This window comes from Glycine soja, chromosome 8 (genome assembly GCF_004193775.1).
Source record: "Glycine soja cultivar W05 chromosome 8, ASM419377v2, whole genome shotgun sequence".
Classification (NCBI taxonomy): domain Eukaryota; kingdom Viridiplantae; phylum Streptophyta; class Magnoliopsida; order Fabales; family Fabaceae; genus Glycine; species Glycine soja.
Window position 1 is genome coordinate 14,487,842 of NC_041009.1, and position 25,315 is coordinate 14,513,156.

Sequence of the window (25,315 nt, forward strand, 5' to 3'; positions counted from 1 at the left end):
CTTGATTTATTATTTAGTTTATATATTTTGAAATTCGTAGTTATTTTTTCTATGCATATATTTTACATTTAATATCTTATAAATTTTAAGAGTTGTATTTTTCAAAGTATGTCTATATTATTGTACCAAGATATACATGCCCTACTCCTATGCATCTATATATAAATATCTATGTATCTATACTAGTCCATGCTTTATAATAAATCTAAAATATAATTCATATATTTAAAAATATTTGTTTCTTATTATTTTCATTATTATATAGTTTGTATATTTTAAAATATTTATTAAACATTATTAGCGAAACCATTACAACATTGCCAATTGTCAAGCAAGGAAAGCAAAGCAAAAAGTGAGTCATGCGTGCAAACATGATTAGTTTTCCCATTAAATACGTCTTGTTATTTTCGTTTAGACTTTTGGGTTAGCTGTCCCATATATGTCGTTATGAAATACAGTGAAATACTATATCCCTAAGAGTTCAATAAACTTGTAATGTATGTAGATGTAGCTAGATAAGATCAAACGAAAAGGGATCACCGACTCACTATTTGCACGTTAATATATCTTGTCAAGTGCCAATCCGGATATCCGTTTTAATTAATAGCCGAAAACCGAAAAGTATTGTTAATTTGGTTTCTCATGCACACAGCCATTTGGAGACTTAATTAATTACACTCGTGTAAATAACTATTTTTTTTTCTCAAAAAGAATCGTCGAAATCTCAAAAATTAATTTGTCTTAGACTTGCTCTTAGAAGTGATCAATGTTATCACAATATTTTTTAAATAAATATTTTAATTTTTCGTAATGAATTTTTATTATATTAAATAAGGATAAACTAAATTAAGAAATAAAATTTTGAAACTAAGAAATAAGTTATGTAAATAAATCATTATAATCAAGCATGTTTATTTATATATGAAGTGTCAAAATTTAAAAATTGAATTTAAACCAAAATTAAGATTATACTACTATTATTAAAATTCAGGATAACTAAAATCTAGAAAGACATGCTTAGAATTTAAATAAAATGGGATGAACTGATTTGCCAAACCGTATATATTTTTGCCTAAACCATGAAATTGAAGGAGAACATTGCAAGTTGCCTTTGATGACCAGTCTCTGAGCATATCCTTATTAGTCATTAATATGGGAAGGTGGATACACTGAATTCGTTCTGAAATCTTTGATAATCTTCATTAATTTGTATTCAGGCATAAAAAAAAAAGAAGAGGGTGTGCTAGTTTTCAACATCATTGTGACATCATGCATGCAGCAGTTTATGGAAAAATAGTTTCATAGCAGCGCCAGAGAAAATGTTTGTATATTTTGAGGGAAGCATGTGCCATATCTTCCCATTCAATTCTCTACTTCGTTGATCGTGTCATGCACAACCGCAATTAATTATGGTTGCAACATAAAGAAAATTTGATTCACCGCAACTCTGTATCATAACCACAGTTACATCTTCTCACAATTGCCCAAACTAGTAAAAAATCGCGACAAAATTAACTACAATCGCAATTAACTATGATTTAGAGTATCGGCCATAACTCTGAGGCTCTAGAGGAATGCTGTAAAATTAATTAGGCTATATATACGACTAATAATGCAATCAATACGTGCAAATAACCATTGTGAAGTACACCAAGAGAATTGCATCATCAATCATCTACAATGAGGTTTTAACCCTAATTTTACTTGGGATAGATTAGACAACTCTAAGAATTAAATACAAGATTTCTGTTATCATATTTTTTTTATTGGTAAATGTTTGTTTGCTAGTTTTTATTACAAATGTCAGTTGAAAAATTTAAACCTGTGATTTCTCTCTCTCTCTTCTCTTTTTCTCAATCAATATATTAACTTTATATCTTCTTGTACCATACTATGGAATGTATTGTCATTTGATCTGTCCAGGTATAAATAAATTGCACACTGGTGCCAATGCTAGATTTAGATGGTCCTTGAACTGTCTGTGCTGACCAAATCCAATATAGTCCTTTTCATTTTCGCAAAGATGAACTTCACCAAAGAAGATTCGACTGCTGCTAAAAAATATCTTGCTTCCCAGGAGAACATTTCTCTGCGCCATTTCCACGCCCAATTATCAAACTACTAAAACCAAACATCTAAGTTAATTAATAACTTTGACTACTTCAAACAAGATAATAATTAATTGAAAGTCAGATCAATCACCATAACTTAATTAATTCGTATATATAATATCTTTTGATAAACAATGAACTGAGATTAATAATTTTTTCCTTTACTAGCTAAATCCAACTCCCCTTACACATGGAACAATTCTCACCTATATATATGCCCCGCAGAAAACTCAAGAAGACTTATGGTCAAAAGATTCGTATAATTAAGAGAATAACACTAGTGATCCCAACGCTCATAGGCCCTAGCTTGCGCTTGCGCCCTATATATTATCCATAATAATGACGCAAGTCATACTTTTCAATTCATGTATGCATGGCAATTAATATGTAGCAGTTGGCTTTGCTTACTCATTCTCCCAATAATGACGAAACCCCTATAAATACATACACTCTTGAAACTCTCAGCCACACCCTCCCCTTTCAAAAGCAAAGTGAAAGCACTTTTTCAGAAAACTTGCACTTCAATTCAATCTAGTATTCTATACTGCTGCTACTGTATAATTAGCAGCTAGTATCTATATATAATTAAATAAGTTTATACTAATTCCCTTATTATTATAAAATGGAGGGTGGTTTGTGGAAGAAAGAGTTGGTTCTAAGGTTTGTTGTGCTTGCTGTGGCTGTTGTGAACACAGTGCAATGGAATGGAGAAGGCACGCGTGTAGGGTTCTATTCGAGCACATGTCCACGTGCCGAGTCCATTGTCAGGTCCACAGTGGAATCCCACCTTAGGTCAGACCCTACTTTAGCTGGTCCAATACTTAGGATGCACTTCCATGATTGCTTTGTGCGAGGTTGTGACGCTTCTGTTCTCATAGCCGGTGCTGGCACTGAGAGAACAGCGGGGCCAAACCTTAGTTTGAGAGGATTTGATGTCATTGACGATGCTAAGGCTAAGATCGAGGCTCTGTGCCCTGGTGTTGTCTCTTGTGCTGATATCCTTAGCCTTGCTGCTCGTGATTCTGTAGTTCTGGTAATTTTGCTCTTGATATTTATTGAGAAATTTATATATAGATGATAAGGAATAATATTGTACTAGTTAGTGATCGAGTTATACATATGGGTTGCATGCATGCAGAGTGGTGGACTAAGTTGGCAAGTGCCCACAGGACGCAAAGATGGAAGGGTTTCAATTGGATCAGAAGCCTTAACTTTGCCTGGTCCTAATGATACCGTCGCAACCCAGAAGGATAAGTTTTCAAACAAGGGCCTTAACACCGAAGACCTCGTCATTCTTGCTGGTACTCATACTATTCAATTAAACTCCAATAATTTGTTACAATTTTCTATTTTTTTATAATTAATTATCAATAATTAGTTTTAAAATAAATTAATCTAAAACACGCAGAAAATCGCTTTCTTGTGTAGGAGCTGGTTAGGTTAGGTGCAAATCGACATCCTCATTTATGTTGCACGATTTGAGGCGTTTATAACAAAATATAATACTTCATTATTTCATTATAATTATTGTCCTACATTATTTTATACAAATAAATAAAATTTAATAATTAAATAAATAATAATAATTTTATAAAATTAATCTTATTATTATTAATTTATTTTTTAATTTTTTGTTATTTTTATTATTAATATTATAAGAGATATAAGTAAAAAAGCTAATTAATATTATACTGAAAAGTTTAAATTATAATTATTTTGAGATAAATTTTTTATTCTTATACAAAGATTATTATGAAACGTCTATATATTGAGGGAGTAAAAAATTTGAAGCGCACACACAAAAGAATTAAACGATGCTGCCTATTGACCACAACTTCCTACAAAATTCAGTAGAAATTTTGTATTTATAATACAATAAACGAAAAGAAATTCGCCACAACTTGACCTTATAATTAATTAATGAATAATGACATGTACATATGACTCATGAGAAACCCTAGTAACACACTTTTTTAGTAACACGTGTTTTTAAATATATTAGTATTTTTTTATTAAATGCTACTACAAAATTATGAGAAAAAAGCCATTAAATAAATAATAAGACTTACAAAATTTTGTTATTTTCATCAAGTACGTGTTACATGACTGATACATTAATTTCTGTAATGTGAATACATACATATAGGTGGGCATACGATAGGTACAAGTGCTTGCCGATCTTTCGCAGACAGAATATACAACCCCAATGGCACTGATCCTTCCATCGACCCTTCATTTCTTCCATTTCTGCGACAAATTTGCCCACAAACACAACCAACGAAGCGAGTGGCACTAGACACAGGAAGCCAATTCAAATTCGACACGTCCTACTTCGCTCACCTAGTTAGAGGCCGTGGAATTCTCCGTTCTGATCAGGTTCTTTGGACTGATGCTTCCACAAGAGGCTTTGTTCAGAAATACTTAGCCACAGGTCCCTTCAAGGTCCAATTCGGAAAGTCTATGATCAAGATGAGCAACATTGGTGTCAAGACCGGTTCTCAGGGTGAAATTCGCAAGATATGTTCTGCTATTAATTAATTAAGGCAAATATTAATCAGTATCCTTATAATATTGATTAAGGAATTAAAAAAATATTTAAAATTATATTAATCATCACTTAAGGATACTGGTTAATAAGACTAATTAATTAATTGCATACTTTTCTGAGAGGTGCCAAGATTAAACTTCTATACACCTCCTTAATTAAATCTATGCCAGAAAAACTTTGCTTTATAAGTGAATAAAGCAATAATTAAAAATATTGTGGACAATGATATAAAAAGAAATAAAAATCATTTAAGATCTGTTAATCGCAGAATTCGACTATGACCGCAGAAAAGCTTGTGAAATAAAATTATTATATTTTTGTTAGCTATCCATCATTTTTTTTTTTAAATTCCCCGGCCTCTCCAAAGGTATTTGGTAGTAGTTAGACATTTCATGATATATAACTTCAAATTTCTTACTAAATACGATTTCTAATGTTCTTATTAACCTACTTTTTTTAGTTTTTTTAGTTAAACATGCTATATGTGGTAATATATTTTGGTGAAGCCGAAACCAATGATCAGTGCTCCAGAAAATATATACACACGGGCAGCGTGGATTTAAAGCAATTATATTAGGCTGATTATATATATAAAATATAATATATATAATAAAACAGCGGAGGTTTCTTCACTTGTGCCCACTTATATCTTATTGTTTAATGGCTGCTATAAAAAAAAAACGCACAAAGAAATGACTTTGCTTTTTTTTTTTTGAGTGGTATGCTATACATATACGTCTATTTGTTGGTGGATTATTTTGGTTCCCTTTCTAAGTGGATTAAAAGTTTAAATGATAAGATCTACATGTCTCACTTATTTAAGTGCAGAAAGATCAGATTAAAGAGTGAGATATAGTTATAAGGACTCATTTGAGAGGGAAAAATAATTGCAAATCATTGAGAAAGAAAGAGATAGAAAATCATTGTGATTTTGCATATCCACTGGAGAGTGTTTTTCAAATTGCAACTGCAGATTCATTCACTATTGGATCGGACTGATTTTCGGACAGTAGATTTTATACGCATGATACTTCAAATTGTTTGATTGGATCGAGAAAAAGATATATGGAGAGAGATAAGTGTTTCGCATTATCTACTCTATATTTTGAGATTTTATCTTCTTGTCTCTATTGTACCAATTGTGGATTTGTTTTGGTTTGACTGTTTGTAGCACGTTTTAGTACACTTGTTGGAAGTTTTCTTGTATCTTCATTGATTATAGTGAAGTTATTTCTTTGGTCTGGACGACCTGTGTTTTTTTACCCTTACATTGAGGGGTTTTCTATGTTAAATAAATTGTGTCTCTATTTTCTTTAATTTCTATTTTGCTCTCTATACTTTATTGGTGTTCCTCACAGATTCTTGCAAGTTTAGAGGAATTTATTTCCGCTGTCTATTATTCTGTTATAGAGTTTGTTATTGTGTTGACCTATTTCCCCATCAGAGTGGTATCAGAGCTCTTTGGTTAAGAGACTTTTTTCTACTTGCTTGAATGATGGAGGCACATATGAAGGATGATAGAGACAAGAGCAGAAGCAAGTCCAGGTCTCGGTACAAAAATGTTGATTGTCATTATTGTCACAGAACGGGGCATATCCAGAGAAATTATTTTCTATGGAAGAAGGAGAATAAAGACAAGAAGGGTAAGCAAAAACAGAAGGATAATGATGATGATTGTGTGACTATTGTTACCAGTGATGATCTTGTATTCTCCATGACCCTGATTCACTTAATCTTGTATTTGATGAGAGCATGTGGATAATTGATAATAGTGTTACACTGCATGTTACAGTCAGGAATGAGTTCTTCACATCTTACACTCTAGGTGGTTTTGGAGTCTTAAAGATGGGTAATGATGGCATGTCCAGGGTAATTGGTGTTGGCGATGTTTGTTTGCAAACCAACATGGGAAAGCAGTTGCTACTTAGAGGAGTGAAACATGCTCCAGATGTCCACTTTAATTTGATCTCTGTGCAGGTACTTGATGATGCTGGTTATGATTAACCACTTTGGTTCTGGAAAGTGGAAACTCACCAAGGGTAACCTGGTTGTGACCAAGGGAAAGAAAATTTTTTCAAAGTTGTATTGGACAAAAGCTTTGGTTGTTAGAGACAATGTGAATGCTATGGATATGGAGACATCTTTGTGGCACTGAAGGCTTAATCATATCAGTGAGAAGGGATTAAATTGTTTAGTCAAGAAGGATATGCTTCTAGGATTGAAGAATGCAAGTTTGGAGAAATGTTCTCATTGCATAGTTGGTAAGCAAACCAGAGTATCCTTTAAGAAGCATCCTCCCTCCAAAAAAGCTAAGTTGCTTGAATTGGTGCATTTAGATGTTTGTGGCCCTTTGAAGGTGAAATCCTTTAATGGTGCTGATACGATGACTAAGACATCACTAAGAGGGAAGTTTGAAGTTTGTTGTGACATCGCTGGTTTGGCGGTCACTTCCACATAATTGTGAGGATGAGATTTGTTGGATTTTTTGGGCTCCCTTCCTATGTGAAGTAATGACCAAAATGAGAAGATCCGTATGTCTCACTTATTATTTAAGTGGAAAGGGTTCAGATTAGAGAGTGAGATACAGTGAGAGAAACTCATTTGAAAGGAAAAAATAGTTACAAATCATTGAGAGCAAGGTTATCAATATCGAGAGTCTACGCAGACTCGTGAGAGTTTCTACGAGTGAACTCGTAGAGTCGACTCATAGACTCGTAAGAGTCTACTTCGTAAAAAAAAATATAGATAATAAGTAAATATATTCAAAATGCACCAATTTGTAAACAAATGACAATAAGCTCATAGTTCATACTTCATATTAGTCTATTACAAAACACTACAACTAACTATACAATGTTGGAGTTGGATCAATCTTGTTACTGAAATTCAACAGAATTATACTTTTCATATGTGAGGAGATGGAAAATGAAAAAGAGAAGATAAAATGAAACTTTAATAACACCAAGAAAAGGTATAATTTCTTAACTTTCTCAGATTTAAAATTTGCTTGTGTATTATTTTAAGTTTTAACTATTTCTAATATAGTATATTTGATATCTATTTTAAGCTTTTGATCTAGATAATTTAATTTTCGTGGAACCTAATGATGATGCACAATCTAAGGAAGACCTTGATGATGATGATGGAGATGGAGATGGTGATGATATTCATGGAGATGATCCTATTAGAGGATTGGACATGCTTCTTTGAAAACATTTGTGCTTTTTTTAATTATTTAAATGCTTTAATTTTGAACACTTATACATGGTTGTCAAACTCTAGAGTCAACTCGTAGACTCTTACGAGTTTACACGAGTCCACTCCGAGTCCACAAGTCTGCTAAAAAACGAGTTTGCTTCCGAGTCAACTCGCGGGACTAAAGTAAACTCTTAAACTCATAAGAGTCTACGAGTTGACTCTAGAGTTTGGCAACCATAATTGAGAGAGAAAGAAAAGAGGGAAAATCATTGTAATTTTCGCATACCCACTAGAGAGCGTTTTTCAAATTGTAACTGCAGATTTGTTCATCGTTGGATCAGACTAATTTTTGGACAATAGATTTTATGCTCGTGATATTTCAAATTATCTAGTTGGATTAGGAAAAAGATATTTAGAGAGAGAAATAAGTGTTTCACATTATCTTCAGGAAATTTATTTCTGCTGCCTATTACTAATTTGTTATTATGTTGGCCTATTTCCCCGAGAGAGTCTATTAACATTGAGTCTTTGTTTTGTATTTTATTGATTATTATTTATATTTATTTGAATATCTAATCTCTTCAGCTTGGACCTTCTTGCCGACGTTTACCTGCGTTAGGCTTTTGGGCTGTGTCTTAACTTCCATTGCACTTTAATTAATTCGATTGGGAGATTGACAGGTATATATCTCGCATCATAAATTCAATCACAGCTGCTCATATTGACAGATATGCATCTTCAAATTATATATCAGGACCATCACAGTTCAACGTCACTTCATGCACCACACTAGCTAGGAACCCATCTCATGGTCTGGTTCCGCGAGTTCAACGAGTTAAAGACAGACACACGATCTTGGATATTGGAGACCACTTTGTACGCACCCTCCAATTTCTTCATTCTCAGCAAAACTTCCTTCGTGTTCCAGGCATATACATATGGTTGCGGAACCCACGAGCATTCCGACGCTGCCACAATAAGTCTAGCACCGATATCCAAACTTCCGTTAGAGGTTATCACATATATATACTCAGCTTAGTATACGAGAGATACATAGTTTTTAGTGGTACATAGCATTAAGGTTATAGGTTTGCGTTTCTATTATTTTCCTAAATACATATCAAAACATGATATTAATTATAATATATGACTTACAAGAAATAAGATCTAATTAAAAATTAAAACTAATTGACCGCAGTTAGGCATATATTAGAACTTACAGAAGAAACTAGTATTCTGCAACTTGAAAAATTAAAGTTCAAATATTTGATATCTTTGTTCGCATTTACAGTCTCACTATCTTCAACACAGTGATTATTATCTCGTATTATTAAAGCGAAAAAGTTTTACAAATAATTTTTTTCATCCTTTTTATATGCAAATTATTCTAATAAATTCATGTAACATATTGATATTATTATTAAAACAATCTGTATTTATTATTAAAAAGTGTACATACTAGTATTTATAACTTAATGTACATATAAATATGATTAATGCCATAATTAACTCAATAGATTTTAATATAACAAGTTAGTAACCATTAATTACTTATACATTCAAGTATTTATTTAAAGTTATATTGCACTTTTAATTCTTAATATTTGTAGTTTATTATATATCCTGAGGGTAAAAAAAATGTACCAATATAATTTAGGAATAAAAAATATACAAATTCATAAATTTCAATTCTTTAGACATCATAATTTGAGAAGAATGGACAGTGATTTTAAAAAATGGTCACACGGATAACCCGGCTAATTACTACTAAAAGAGAATACTTGAGAAAAACAATAGAACCTAAAATAGTATAATATATTAATCTACGACCAAAATATATTTAAGGAGTGAAGATGTTAACGTGTCATATATACCATGGATGGAAGGTTGATGAAAATGGATAACTTTACGATTTGCCAAACGGGACCCACCTGTTACCCCTACCTAATTAGTAATAATTACAAGGGGAAAATCCATAGTCGGTCACACATATGCAAATTAATTTCACGTGCATGTATCATGTAATGATGCATGTGGAGATATAACATGGCACACTTATTTCCAAAATAATTGTCGTTTCTGATATAATATTAAATTACTTGTATTTTCTTAGTATCCCATTTTATGTACTAAAAAAAATTACACTTTTAACTATTTTATTATGAATTTAATGTTTTATAAAATTATTTTACATTATTATTCAATTATAAATTACTGTTTAAATTATTTTAAAATAATTATTTAAAAAGTTAACAAATTTATTATATATAATGAATTATAATTAAATAAGTATATAAAACTTTTTACAATTTCGACACAACGATGGATCATGAAACTTGGTATAGGGGGACTAAATTTTTTTTAATAATAAATATTAAATAAGCATTGAATTATAATAATTAAATACATATCTAAGTGTTGGTGTCATTCTTTTTTATCATCAAATTTATCTATCATAAAATATGTATCAAATTCAATTATATATATATATATATATATATTTATTTATTTTAAAGAATATTTTAATTAAATATAACTCCAGTCTCAAATATAAAAAAAATCATTGTATTTTAGTCTCAAATATAAATAAATCTTAATTATTTTTAAAATATCTTTTATTTAATAGAGTATTTATGTTTGATATCAAATTCTAATAAAAATTAATTTTAAAAAATTATTTTTAATTGAGATTCATATAATTTAATAAGCATAACTAATTTTCTCAATAAAAGTAAAATTATTATTATTTTTCCTTATAAATGTGATCGAAGAAAATATGCATTTTATAGTAATTTTCATAATTATTAATTATCTCAACATATTGCATTGGTTGTATATTGTGCCAATATAATGTGGTTTAACTATAAATTAATGTTTATGTATTAAATAATTTTACATTATTATTTAATTATAAATAATTATTTGAATTATTTTAATATAATTATTTTAAAAGTAAACATAGGTTGTGATTGAATGATTCTGTGAAACATCTTTTACTATTAGTGTATAATCATTTTACTTTTAAATATATTTAAATATTCTTCTAATAAAAAATCTATATTTAAATATTTTTGCTAATTTCTTCCGTTTTGGGTAGCATTGTTTGCTTACGTAAGGGATAAAAAAGCATGAGAGGATATGATTTTTTTTTCCTTTTTACCATGTATTAAAGATGAAAACTTTTTGAGAATTTGAAGGAAATTTTTCGAGAGCTTATTACTTTTATAAACTCTATCAATTAAATAAATTATTATATTAATACTTTGTAAAAGTTTTTTTAATTAAAATAATTGTTAATTATTGAAAGTAATAATTAAAGAATTGATAAATATTTTTTTATTAGAAATAAAAAATTTAATTTTATCAGTACACACTAGTTACTTTAATTTTATTTTATTAATTTTTCAACCGTTGCCCTGTTGGTTAGCAAAACTATAGCTACAGAGAATAAAGTATAATAATAAATGTCTTCGTTATTAATAATTAAAATTTTATTTTATTCGCTTGAAATATATTAAAAAGATAAAGTTTTCAGAGTTAAAGAGGAACATAGAAACATGATTTATTTATTAATTAATTTAATATAGCAAGAAAAAATTAAAAATCAAATTCAAATTGAAATTAACTAAAATTACAATAATTCTAAAATATGGTTTATTTAATATATAGAATCAACATCTTTATGGTGTTTCAAGAATTAAAATTTAAATTTTGTGAATATCCATTAACTTTATTGATTTTGATTGGTGAATTTTGTTGACTATCATTTTTGTGGTCTCTTCTTTGGATAATATTTTCATCCATAAAACTTGAACATAAAATAATATAATTAAAAATTTTGAGTTGAGTTTTACTTAGACTAACGACGTATGTTCGGTTTAAATTAGGTTAACTAAATTAAGTTATAAAAAGCGTTTCAGAGAAAGAATAAATAAATAAGTTAAAAACAATTCTTAAAAGTAAAAAAAAAAAGTCTTGGGCATTAATGAAAATAAAAATAATTTTGTTTATGCATATTGAATAAAAACACTCCTCTCCCCCCAATTATAGGTGAAAAAGTTATACTTCAAAATTTTAATGTAAACGGATTCCCAAAGGACCCATTTATTAATTTTTAATCATATATATATATATATATATATATATATATATATATATATATATATTAAGGTTCTTTTACTTTGTTGGATCCATGAATATTATTAAGAAACTTGAATATTATTAATCAAATATACATTTTTAAAATTTTTAAATCATTATTTTATAATAAAAATATATTATTATATTCCAAATGTTTAATATTATATCATAAACATATGTTTAATGTGACAATATCATAACTAATTAATCATTTTGTCTTAGGTTTAACTTTCTGAGACTACTCACTTTAAATCCAACTATTATATATGAGTCAAAATCGAATCATCTCGACCACTTAAAGCAATAAATCTAGCTCACTTTAGTACTTTTTTGTTTTTGCTTCACAATACTCAAACCAGCAATGTTATTTAAAGAGAAAGAAAGCCCTTACCTCTTACCTCAATAGAAACTGATCATAATTGATTTTCAAATTCTACATCTAATTTGAACCAAAATAATTAATATTCTATATTTATTCCATTCAGACCACAAATTCGGAATTAAATTTAGAATTCTAATTTTATGAAACATAATTCCTAAAAAAGAACATAATATTTATGATAACGAATCATCTTTATTTCTGATAAAACTAAATTAAAATCTTAATATATAATTTTAACCTCATCACAATCGAAAAGTGCCATCCACAAAAATAAAAATATTTTTTAAAAAAGAAATTAAGTGCGGTAGGCCAGAAACATGACTCACGTTGAGATTCGTTCCCACCCGAAAAGAGAGAGTGAGACAGGAAAAATGATAATATAGAAACATTCATTATCTTATTCAAAATCTAAAAATAGGAAAAAAATTATTAAAAATAATAAAATATTTGTGTATTATTATTTATGATTTGTGAGTGTGAGGGAGAAACTTTCTCATGATAGAGAAGTTCTTTGGTACTGTGTGTTCGCGGCAACATCCAACTTCGTCGCCAACGAACGTGACAAGCCAAGCGCAATAGCATTTCTTAGAAAGATTGGCCACTTATTGCAAGTGGAAGTGGAATAATGAAAAAGTAAACACCACCCGTTTGACAAAAGGCACCCATTACGCGTAATCATTTGCATTATCACTGCATCCCAGCAGACAAAAGACGTGACCTCTTCATTTACCCTTATTATTATATATTTCTACAAGCCGATTTTGCTTACTCATTCTCCAATAGTTTACCAAACCACCCTTATAAATACCTCCTCCTCATCACATTATATTCATATTCAGCACTAATTAAATCATCTATTTCATATAACATTGCATTTCACTTCATCACTTGGCTAGGGTGGTGCATTTGCAGCTCTTAATTTCCTCACAAATATGGAGGCGCGTAGTTTGTACTCACTAGTGTTTCTTGTGCTTGCTTTGGCTATTGTGAACACAGTGCATGGCCAAGGGACGCGTGTAGGGTTCTATTCGAGTGCATGTCCACTTGCTGAGTCCATTGTTAAGTCCACAGTTACAACCCACGTTAACTCTGATAGTACTTTGGCTGCTGGGTTGCTTCGGATGCACTTCCATGATTGCTTTGTGCAAGGTTGTGACGCTTCTGTTCTCATTGCTGGTTCTGGCACTGAGAGAACAGCATTTGCAAACCTTGGTTTACGAGGATTTGAGGTTATTGATGATGCTAAGACGCAGCTCGAGGCTACATGCCCCGGTGTTGTGTCTTGTGCTGATATCCTTGCTCTTGCTGCTCGTGATTCCGTTGTTCACGTAATTAATCAACTCAAATTCTATCCATTTTTTATTTATGTAGCTAGTGCAAATAATTAATGTTAAAATCATACTTGGAGAATTTTATTAATTAGTTGAATCAATTTGCAGGTTGGCGAGTTTAATATATATGTATATATAGAGATAGGGGGATTAGTGTCTATGCACTAATAATTTAAAATAATTTTATCATGTCATTCAAATAACTCAAATTTTGAATTATTTTAGTATAATTTATAATCATTTTAAATATTAATAAATTTATTATATATAATAAGATTATGATTAAATAATTGTGTAAAAAAATTTACACGGTGATATATAGTTTTTTCTCATATGTATATTTATTTATATTTGTATGTCATGCTTATAATATATAATGAGTTTATAATTAATTAAAATTTGGCATTTTTGCATGGCAGAGTGGTGGACTGAGTTATCAAGTGCCTACTGGACGCAGAGATGGACGCATATCACAGGCTTCAGATGTCAGTAACTTGCCTGCTCCTTTTGACTCTGTTGAAGTTCAAACACAAAAGTTCACAGCAAAGGGACTCAACACTCAAGACCTCGTCACCCTTGTTGGTAATTACGCTTACACACATATAAGTTTGTTTACACACTTCAAGTCAATGAATTGATCATATATAATTACAATATCACATCGAACTTATACTGTCACATACTAGTACTATATATCACGGTTGCTTTGTGACAGCTCAGTTCTAACTATAGGTAGTGGCAAAATGCAAATAGAATGACTTCACGTTAACTTTAATTTGTTGACTTTTTCAGTTTTTTTATTACACTTTCTTATGTAACGCGCATTAGAAAAACATCTTTTTCCTGCTTATTTTTCTATCATTGTCTAGTGATATGGCATTTTTTAAAAGGGTGTTTGATAAAAATTGAACGCTGCTTTTCAATGGATATTAAAAAGAAAGTACAAACAAAAGTGCCAAGGAAAAATCAACAATCAAATTAACTGTATTCAACAGTATCTTTTATATATGAAAACAAAAGTATATACTATATGAAATTAAGATACAAGTTGACAATACAAATTTGAATTAATGGATTTTATTTTTGTGAATGTATATATAGGTGCACATACCATTGGTACTACAGCTTGCCAGTTCTTCAGTAACAGATTGTACAACTTCACCGCAAATGGTCCTGACCCTTCCATCGACCCTTCATTTCTTCCTCAACTACAATCACTATGCCCTCAAAACGGTGACGGTTCAAAACGAGTAGCGCTAGATACGGGTAGTCAAACTAAATTTGATTTATCTTACTATAGTAATTTGAGGAATTCGCGTGGAATTCTGCAATCTGATCAAGCACTTTGGAGTGATGCTTCCACAAAGACAACTGTTCAGAGGTATTTGGGCTTGATAAAAGGCTTGCTTGGATTAACATTTAACGTGGAATTTGGAAAGTCTATGATAAAGATGGGCAACATTGAGTTGAAGACTGGTACTGATGGTGAAATTCGCAAGATATGTTCTGCCATCAACTAGATTGCCACTTCAAACAATGAATAATTAAATTGCTTGTAGAATTGGCTTTATTTGTATCTGTTGGCATTTGCCATTGAAGTGTATCATGTACATTTTGCTTCTTTTTTGTGGCCAGACGAAATATTTTCATCTTGAAAGTGTATAAGTTACAGAAAATGTAATAGAATTAATTAATAAATATATTTTTCTTGTTTTCGGCAATGATCGGCTCACTTGTGGGTTTAGAGTCTATTCAACATAATTAATAACCCTTATCTAAATAACATCAAATCAATTTAATTATTGATTAAATTAAATATTAATCATTTTTAGAGAAATAAATAAGTTTTAATTATTAATTGAATTACCCATATATTTTTTTTTCAGGTTACAGAAAATGAATAGATGATCAAATAATCTGCAAAATATGGTGAAAAAAAAAGATAATTTATTTTGATATTGTGATTGACAATTTTGTAAATTTAAAATATTTACTAATGCTGTGGATCGGAGGATGTATAATATGAGTAGTGTATATTGCATCTGCATAATCGAGTTTTAATATTTTTGTAAACTACCGGGTTCAAATCCTAATCCGTAAAAATGTGGGGGATGAGAATTCAGATTAGCGAAAACTAATAAATATCAAGGATCGGAATTGCTGATAAAATCATGTTAAAACAAATTCACTGCATACGTTGAAACCTTAATATATTGATATCTAAATTAATGAAACATGTTTTTACTGCTTTTTAAATAATCACTTTTTTCAATAGTATTTACAAAAAAAAGTGTTTAATTAAAAAAAAACTTCAAAAGATACTAATTATTCGAACACATTGAGCGCCTTCATTTTATTTTTCTCATTTTAAAAGTCTTTTCCCTGCTAATCTTCAATATAGATATTTTGGCTTTTATTAAGATGGAAGTTATCTGTTGGCTGTAACCATTGATGTTATATTATATTCGATGAGCCAATTCCACTAACGATAGCAGATTCTGTCATTGAATTTGTCTACAATATAAATTGAAAGCTAGCTGTAATATGTGTGATGTCGATATTAAAGCTACAGAATTACACAACTTGTCCATAGTTTTCTTTGGCGGTTTTCTCAAACAACATTTGCATTAATTACAATTTTTTTTTTTTATCTGTAGGAAAGCATTAATTATAACTAATAGTATTATAGAATGAGAAATTTCCATATTGACCCATCTAAAATATAACGAGTTTGATATTTTCATCGTGGGGCAATAAATACAAGTTGTTGATATGATAATTACCTGATTGATGAGAATAAGCACGAAACGGAAATAATAGATGAAAAACGACAACTGCTTAGAAGTTTCAATCTTAGGCAATGTCATATGTGTATATGGGAATGCAATACTAATTATATTATTTTATGTTATTTTTATAAATATATTGAACTTATTATATATCATTTATCATGACTCATTATAAGATAATTACTTATAACATAAACTATTATCTATTATTTAATTCAAAAAAATATTTTCCTTTTTAATATTACACGCAATTTGTTAATTATCATTGTTATATAACTCATATGATTTTGCTTGTATGACTTGTATTCAATCATATGATTTTGCTTGTATGACTTGTATTCAATCATATGATTTACATTGCATGCTTGTATCCAATTATTAATAAAACATTTAAATATTAAAAATTGATTTTAAAGAATATAAATTTATTTAATTTAATCCTACTTTAAAAAAAATTAATTTATTGAAAAAATATTTTAAATAATGTGAGTAAAATTATCAATTTTTATAATGCAAAATTTTAAAATTTTGTCCTTTACTTTCAATCACATTTCACCACAAATTTAGGCAAATTACATGTTTAAATGCTTTTAATAGTTTGGGAACTCATTCCTTAAAAATAATTTTTTTATTGATAGGAATAAAAAATTATACAAAAAATTTATAACAGTTAGACTTCTTGTTTAAAAAATAGTTTGGAAACTCATATCTAGTCAATGAAATAAACCCCATTTCTTAGTGTAACTATATTATCAGTTATAAGTAAAGAAATTTTGGGCAGGCCCATAGAAATTCTAAAGGTTGCAAACAAATTATTTTATTATATTATATATATTTTTCTTCTTTTCTTTATCTCTTTGAGTCTACTAGAGTTTATCGTGGACAAATTATGTTCAGCAAAGGATTGAGCTTTCCCCCCATAAGGCTTCCACTTTTTGGAAGTGGTGTGCAGTGGTGTGGCGGTCACCAAAATGGGAAACTTTGACTAAATGCATTCTCAAGCCGTATCATTTGTATTTGCACTGCATCACAGTCACAATAGACCGTGCTCGGCACAAGACAAAACCCGTGAACCCAGTTTCATACACCCTTAGCCATATCATTTCAATTCACTTGCATTATTGCATTTTCCAAAAGTTGACTTTTGTTTTGTTTTGTTGAGATATCGAAAAGTTTACTAAACCCCACTTATATAAGTTATAAATACCTATTCCTCATCACATTATTCCAGACACTGTCCTACTGAATAACTAAACAAATATTATTCATTTGCAACTTTAATTTAATTTCCTAACGAAAATGGAGGGACGTAGTTCACTGGTGTTTATTTTACTTGCTTTGGCCATTGTGAACACAGTACATGGGACGCGTGTAGGGTTCTATTCGAGTGCATGCCCACGCGCAGAGTTCATTGTTAGGTCCACAGTTCAATCCCACGTTAGGTCTCTGATCCTACCATGGCTGCCGGGTTGCTTCGTATTCACTTCGATGATTGCTTTGTGCAAGGTTGCGACGCTTCTGTTCTCATTGCCGGTGATGCCACTGAGAGAACAGCATTTGCAAACCTTGGTTTGAGAGGATACGAGGTTATTGATGATGCAAAGACACAGCTCGAGGCTGCGTGCCCCGGTGTTGTGTCATGTGCTGATATTCTTGCTCTTGCAGCTCGTGATTCCGTTTCTCTGGTAGTACATAACTCCAAACTATCAAATATCAATGTTTGAATTTATTATCTATTAACTCTGCCCGCAAAACAGTGGCGGTTCAAATCGGGTGGTCAAAACAGATTTGACATATCTTACTTGGCTAATTTGAGGATTGGCCATGGAATTCTGCAGTCTGATCAAGCGCTTTGGAATGATCCTTCCACAAAGTCATTTGTACAAAGGTACCTGCAGGACGGCTTCAAAGGTTTGCTTTTCAACGTGGAATTTGCAAAGTCTATGTTCTGCCATCAACTAGCTATAGTGCATGTTAAAATAAATTTGTACATGGCTTAGAAAAGTGGTTTTATTTGTTTTTGTTGAAGTGTATGATATGCATTTGTAGCTAGTCTGGTTTTTCTTTTTCTTCCTTTTTGCTGGTGAGACTAAATGTTTCCCAAGTATAAAAGTTTACAGAAAATGTTATAGAATAAATAGTATCCTTTTTTTTCTTAAATGTATCTGTGGCCTTCTTATTTTAAACTTTGTGTAACTTTACATAGTCCTCATATTTTTAATTGAGCAATTATATTCTTTGAATTTGATCAAATATTGTTAAATTAAAATTGAATATCTTTTGTTAATTAGTGAAACATCTAAATTATAATAAATTTGATATTAACTATCTCTTACTTAATTATATTGATAAGTGACACAAGAAAAAAAAACATTTCTTTCTCCACGAAACTATTCTGATAATTATGGGCGGACAAATATTCAAAAAATTCTCACTCCATATAATTTTAAACTACTCTCATTTTATTTTTATCTATGCACTAAATCTTCATTATTGTCCATTTCTTTCAATCTACCCTTGTTAATCTCTATATCTAAATTGAATTTAAATAGATTTTTTAAAAGAAAATTTAATAGTTAACTTTATATCATAATTTGTTTTTTACAGGATATATAATAAATTTTTTTATTCATTATAGATCTAAAATATATTTTATATATTCAAAGACATTTGTTTATTATGAAATTTAATTATATATAAATAAATATTTATAATATAGAATTTCAATCTAAAATACCAATATTTTATTGAATTTTTTTTTTCTGTCCTCTGATTTCTCTTAATATTTGTATAAAGAAGGAAAAAGTGAGGATAAAGATACTCCAATTCTGTCCATTTTCTTTTTAAATATTTTCAAATTTTTTCTCTTCGATACCCTTCCATTTAAACACTATCTAAACCCTGATTACTGACATATATTATAGGTTATTATAATTATAAAGTTTTTTTTAAAAGAATCGCGGGAGGCATATACATATTAGATATCATGAATTCCATAATATTTAACTTGGTTCAACCCGCAAGAAAAGAGGGTTTAAATCAAGCCTCAGCTATATACTTGGGTTAATAGTTTTTTTCCCTGGTAATCTTCTACAGATATTTGGGCTAATTCATTTACTGAGCTGTAAGCTAGCTAGCTATTGGTTGTAATCATTGGTGTTATATTTTCGATACATTGTTTAATTAGAAAATTGACAAGTGACAACTACAGTATATATAGCAGCTTCTTCCGTTGAATTTGTCCACAATAAAATGAAAGCTAGCTGTGTAATATTTACATGTATGATGTGGAGAAGCTAAGAATCAATATCAATACACAACTTGTCCGTAGTTATTTTTTTGGAAGCTTTCTCAATCAACAATATTTTTTTTAATTATAACTTATATTATAGAACGAGATATTTCCAATTGGACCGCCTAATTAAATATGATGAGTTTGATCCTTTCATTGTTAGACAATGTCCCTTATCAGCAGGTTGGTGAGAATAAGTACGAAGCCTAAATTATGGATGAAAATAGACAATTGCTTAGAGGTTCAATCTAAGACAATAATGTCATGTGTGTGTGCCATGCCATATGGGAATGCAATACTAATTATTCATTCGCTGATAGGTGATTTTCAAAAGGGAGACAACATGATGTTGACTTTTGTAACAAACATATCAAGGCTAAAATCTTTTCGTTGTATTTATTCATGGATTTTTTTTAGAATGAACAATATGTGTATTCATAGTCATTTTATCCAAATTAGTATGCATAATAATTTTTTAATTTTTTTTATAAATTTGATTCATAAATCAAATAAGTTGAACTTAAGTTAAAAGTTGAACTCATTAAATAAATGAGTCAAATTTAAGCAATATATAGTTTGATTTGATTGATTCGTTCGATTTATATTTATCTATCTATATATTAAATATTTTATATTATTAAATTTGTATAATTATTTTTATTTATTTTTATTTTTGCATAAAATAAATAAATAAAATATGTAAAATTATTATAATTTTTAATTGAGTCAAGTTAATGAATTGAACCGAGTTGTTATGAGCTTGAATTGTGTCGAGTTTGAGTTAAACATAAATGTTCACATCAAACTCGAGTTGAGCTTCTGAGATAAGCCAATTATTATTGAGTTGAGTTGAGCTGAACCGAGCTTGACTTATTTTCAACCCTAATTATAGGGGTGAGAACAATATTCAAAGGGTGGGGATATAAATAAGGGTAATATTGTCATTTCAGAAATTATAAAAAAAATGGGGTATGAACTTGGAGAAAAAAGGGGTTGAGAATAACATAGGGACAAAGAAAGGCGTAACATATTGAGTGGTGGGCCTAGAACAGATCCAATAGAGATTGGGTTAAGAAGATGGTGGACTGGACTGGACCAATTGCAATAGTAACTAACTAACATTGACAGGCACAGTGAGTGTGTTGTACCTTTTATGGTCCAACAATGGAACAGACAACAACATGGGAGGCTCCGCCCTAACTGAAACTCAAAAGGTAGCATAAGCGTTAGCATTGCTTTCCAACTTGCACTTTTGCAGCCTTTATTAACTTCAACTTCATTGTTTCTGTCGCCTTCCTTCGCTTTGCTTTTAACGTTAACTTGCAATTGCATAAACTTTCGATAACTACGTGCTCACGCTTCAATTCCAAGCTGTGGTGTGGTTTTTCACTTCACGCTTCAAACCCAATGGCAGCCTCAGCTCTCTCCAACAGATTGGTTTCACCCATTTCTCTTCCATCCAAACCCAAACCCAAAGCCATTTCCTTGCAACCCAAATTTTCACTTGTCAAATTCCCCAACACCAGATTCCATCCCTTGTCGAGGAAAACGACGTCGCTCACCACGTTTTGTTCCTCCGATGCTCCTCAGCATGACACCCCAATTGAATTAAGTATGAATTTCATTTTTGTTTCTCCCTTTTTGGTTCCAATTTCTTTCTTCTTCTTCTTCTTTTTTTTTTTTTTTTTTGTGAAGCAATAGCGCGCATTTTGCAGGGTATCCAGCATTCCCAACCGTCATGGACATCAACCAGATTCGTGACATTTTGCCTCACAGGTACTATCAACGTTTCTCATTTTCTAAATTGTTTTGTCAACATTGGTGAGATTCACATTCACCTTTCTTTTTTTGTCAGGTTTCCTTTTCTTCTGGTGGATAGAGTGATTGAATACAATCCTGGAGTTTCTGCAGTGGCTATAAAGAATGTGACAATAAATGACAACTTCTTTCCTGGACATTTTCCAGAAAGGCCCATCATGCCTGGTGTTCTAATGGTTGAGGTACTAAAATATGCACTATGCTCCTACCTTTGTTGTATCTCTTATTTATTTTGTCCTTGCCTTGTCTCTAAACATGTCATGATAAAATGGAATCAATTTGTTACAATGTCTATACTTGAATTTAATTGTGACTCGTTTGAAACTATAAGAAGGAACAACCTCTTCTAAACTTAACTTTGCATCTGCAAAAGGATGTATCCATTTGTTTGAACTATGAAGTGTAGTGGTTGCAATTATCCTAGAGTCTTTGTGTTTGTGAAATTTTTTTATTTGCAGCTAGAGTGGAACTTCTTTAATATAAATTTTAAAAGATTCTAGTCATAATTGTATCAGGCAACTGAATAGATTACCTTTGTTCTTACTTCTTAGTAAACCTCTCTTAAATTGATATATGCTGGTGTGATTGCTTGCATTGACAATTTTCCACAATAAAAATGCACTGTCTGTTAAAGAGGTCTGACTGTATTAACAAGTGAGAAAACCTATGAATTTGACTAAGCATGACCAATAAAAATAATTAATGTAGATGCTTGTCAACATTGAATACATTCTTGCTTGCTGTATGAAGAAGTAAATCTGACTGTTTTCTTTTACAAAATGAATCAGTATTTTTATTGTAATCTCACTCTTTTCCGTGTATGTCTCCTTACTAGTGTACTCACGTATATAGTAGTGGATATGGTAAATGTAAAATTTTGCCTATATTTATCTATTTCCTTATTTTATATTTTGGATGGATTCTAAGGTAGACCACTATCATAGGTGGTCCATCATGCACCATTATTAAGAGTCGTTAGATTAATCTAAGGTATACAATCTTATTATATATCCTCCACATCAGAACGTTACCCTCCCGACTCTCCCTCCCTCTTTGCCGCCTCCAGCGAATCCTTCACTGCCTTTGACTGCCCTGTCACCACCCACTACTGCCACAAACATCAACATTACCAACCAACCCTCATCCACACTCCCATTGTCACCTCACACAATGAGCACTCCACTGCTTACAAGCAGGCCCTCCACCTTGGTGTTGTCCACAAATTCTTGAGCAATAAACAAAAACACACTATCAAAACAAATTAACAAGCACACGAGAGAACAAACAAACAAACAAGGGAAGGGGTGAAACAATTTTGAGTGCGTTCATCTGCTTCTTTCTGGAGTCAGGGAAGACAGTAATGTTTCTTGGCGAGAGTTTCAATGGAAGAAGCTGGAGCATGGGTGAGACCTAGGCTCAACACAATGTTGTCATTGGGTGAATACTTTCTTCGCCAAGGATGCCATCACGCACGTGCTGTTGATAGTGGTGTTGTCGTTCAGATGCTCGGGAAGAGGAGGGTTGCTGTTGTTGAAATGGAATTGGGTAGTACTTGTGGCCATAGATGGGCCTCATACCCTTCAACAACAACTCTTCAATGATGGCCCTCACCACCTATCGATTCTCTTTCTAGAACGACAACTCTCTTTGTTCTGAGCCTTTCAACAACAACAATGACAATGGCACATGCAAGCCAGTATCCTCGGAGTCCTCAAAGAAAAAGAAGGGTTGGCCCAGAAAGTACTTGCCCGATGGCAACATTGTGTTGGTCCTAGCCTTAGAATCTATCTAATATCTTGTCATAAATTAAAAATGCACTAAAAGAATGAATTAGTCTATTATAGGATAATAAAAAAGGGCTTGAATTAGAGGACAAATATTTTTAGTCACATGAATTGTGGATAGGCATTTATGTAAAAAAGTAACACATTCTCATATTCTTTACTTTGTTTGGACACTCATTTTAAGCATTGAAATTAATTTGGTTTTTGGCAGTCCTGCAAAAAGAGAGTGGCACTGTGGGTGAGACATTTTCAGGACTTTGAAAAAGTTTTTAGAAGTATGTTAACAAGCGACACCTTTGGGTTTGGTAATATTTTAACAAATTTAAGTTTTAGCTTGCTAGAACTAAAAAATAAATATTAGTATATTTTTTAGAAGGAGTATTTTTTCAAAACAACCTCTGGGAGTATTTGATAAGCACCCAAGCACTTGGGAAACTCACCCTTAAAAGCTAGTTGTTAAGGGGAGAGAATCAATTACTTAAATACTCCACCTAGTATCCCATTCCCATATCAGTATTTTAACAATGTTATGGTATAGCTTGCTAAGACATTCCTTCTAAAAAACGAGAGTGTATTAACAAATCCTATGTGTGTGTATTGGAAATATACAAGGTTGTTGGTCTTGGCATCTTCTTGAGTTCCCTTACTTTTGCAGGTCTGTGTTTCATAAAATGAATGACATAAATTTTACTAATTAATTAATTTTCAAATTAAGTTTCTTGAAACCAATGTAAAATTTGAAGATCGAAATTTGAGATTGCCTAACTATACAAGGTTGTTGGTCTTGGCATCTACTTGTGACTGACTAACGTCGTGTTCATATATTTCACCCATGATTTTGGATATGATATTTATGTAGGTGACGTTCTTTCTTTCTGTGTCAATTTTCTTTAATGTCTCATTTATGACATCTGTGGTTCATACTCATAGGAAATAAAATTTAACTTTAGTTTGCATTCATTTTTCTGGATGGAGTGCATTATACTCAAATGACAGGTTGGCCCTTTGTGTCTACTGTCTAGTTTATATTTGTTTACCTTTTAGCATTTTAAATGAGATAAGAACTTCAGCAAGAGCCCAATATCGAGTCTCTGAAACTGGTTTTTGTATCTTCATATTGATTGGACCATCATACAATAACTTACGACTACTTGTTAGATGGTAAAATTTATTTATATTCAATGTATTATACTTCTTAGGCTCCAACTTCTGAAAGACTTTGAGATGATCAACTAGTCTTTGTGAGTTTCTAAATTCGCTGTAAGTTTTAGAATTGCATGCAAAAAAACGATGTAAAAATTCCATTTGATCAGGAACTATCTCAACCTGGAATGCATGAAAGTAGGGGCGGGATCTTGTATGATTTCTCTGTTGTAATAATCTGCTTTAAAAGCGGACATGAACAAGAGGTCTTTTGCTGCAGGCAATGGCACAAGTTGGTGGTTTGGTCATGTTGCAACCTGAAGTGGGAGGCTCTCGTGAAAACTTCTTCTTTGCTGGAATAGACAAAGTGCGGTTTCGTAAGCCTGTGATTGCTGGGGACACCTTAGTTATGAGAATGACACTTACTAAGCTGCAAAAGCGATTTGGAATAGCAAAGATGGAAGGGAAGGCATATGTTGGAGGCGAAGTTGTGTGTGAGGGTGAATTTTTGATGGCGATGGGGAGCGAATAAGTAGACATGCTCCTTCCAATTGGAAGAGTTTATTTTCTTACATCTTTAATTAAATTATTCTGCTTTTTAATGCAGAACATTGTGAACATTTAATTTAATGTATGCATTTTCAATGAAATTTATCTGAACATTCTGTTCTATTTCTTTATGGCTTTGCTTTGGCTATTTAGTGCGAAATTATCTTTGATGGATGAACACTTTGGCTTTTGACCTTGTGTTGTTGTATTCCCATTTGTTTTCAAAGTAT

The 25,315-nt window shown here is 31.1% G+C and overlaps 3 protein-coding genes and 1 pseudogene across 3 annotated transcripts; all 4 read left to right on the plus strand.

Annotated features, from left to right (window-relative positions):
* The first annotated feature begins 2,467 nt into the window (after nt 1-2,467).
* On the plus strand, nt 2,468-4,986 carry LOC114422194 (cationic peroxidase 2-like). The gene is made up of 3 exons (XM_028388420.1): nt 2,468-3,144; nt 3,250-3,412; nt 4,258-4,986. The coding sequence occupies exons 1-3, from the start codon at nt 2,734-2,736 to the stop codon at nt 4,647-4,649; spliced, it is 966 nt and encodes a 321-aa protein (XP_028244221.1). The 5' UTR covers nt 2,468-2,733; the 3' UTR covers nt 4,650-4,986.
* An 8,213-nt stretch (nt 4,987-13,199) lies between these two features.
* LOC114422382 (cationic peroxidase 2-like) lies at nt 13,200-15,431 on the plus strand. The gene is made up of 3 exons (XM_028388700.1): nt 13,200-13,707; nt 14,130-14,292; nt 14,812-15,431. The coding sequence occupies exons 1-3, from the start codon at nt 13,312-13,314 to the stop codon at nt 15,228-15,230; spliced, it is 978 nt and encodes a 325-aa protein (XP_028244501.1). The 5' UTR covers nt 13,200-13,311; the 3' UTR covers nt 15,231-15,431.
* A 1,944-nt stretch (nt 15,432-17,375) lies between these two features.
* LOC114424677 lies at nt 17,376-18,685 on the plus strand (annotated as a pseudogene).
* Nucleotides 18,686-20,968: 2,283 nt separating this feature from the next.
* On the plus strand, nt 20,969-25,280 carry LOC114422199 (3-hydroxyacyl-[acyl-carrier-protein] dehydratase FabZ-like). Its single transcript, XM_028388423.1, has 4 exons — nt 20,969-21,403; nt 21,507-21,567; nt 21,647-21,791; nt 24,817-25,280. The coding sequence occupies exons 1-4, from the start codon at nt 21,199-21,201 to the stop codon at nt 25,066-25,068; spliced, it is 663 nt and encodes a 220-aa protein (XP_028244224.1). The 5' UTR covers nt 20,969-21,198; the 3' UTR covers nt 25,069-25,280.
* Nucleotides 25,281-25,315: the final 35 nt, after the last annotated feature.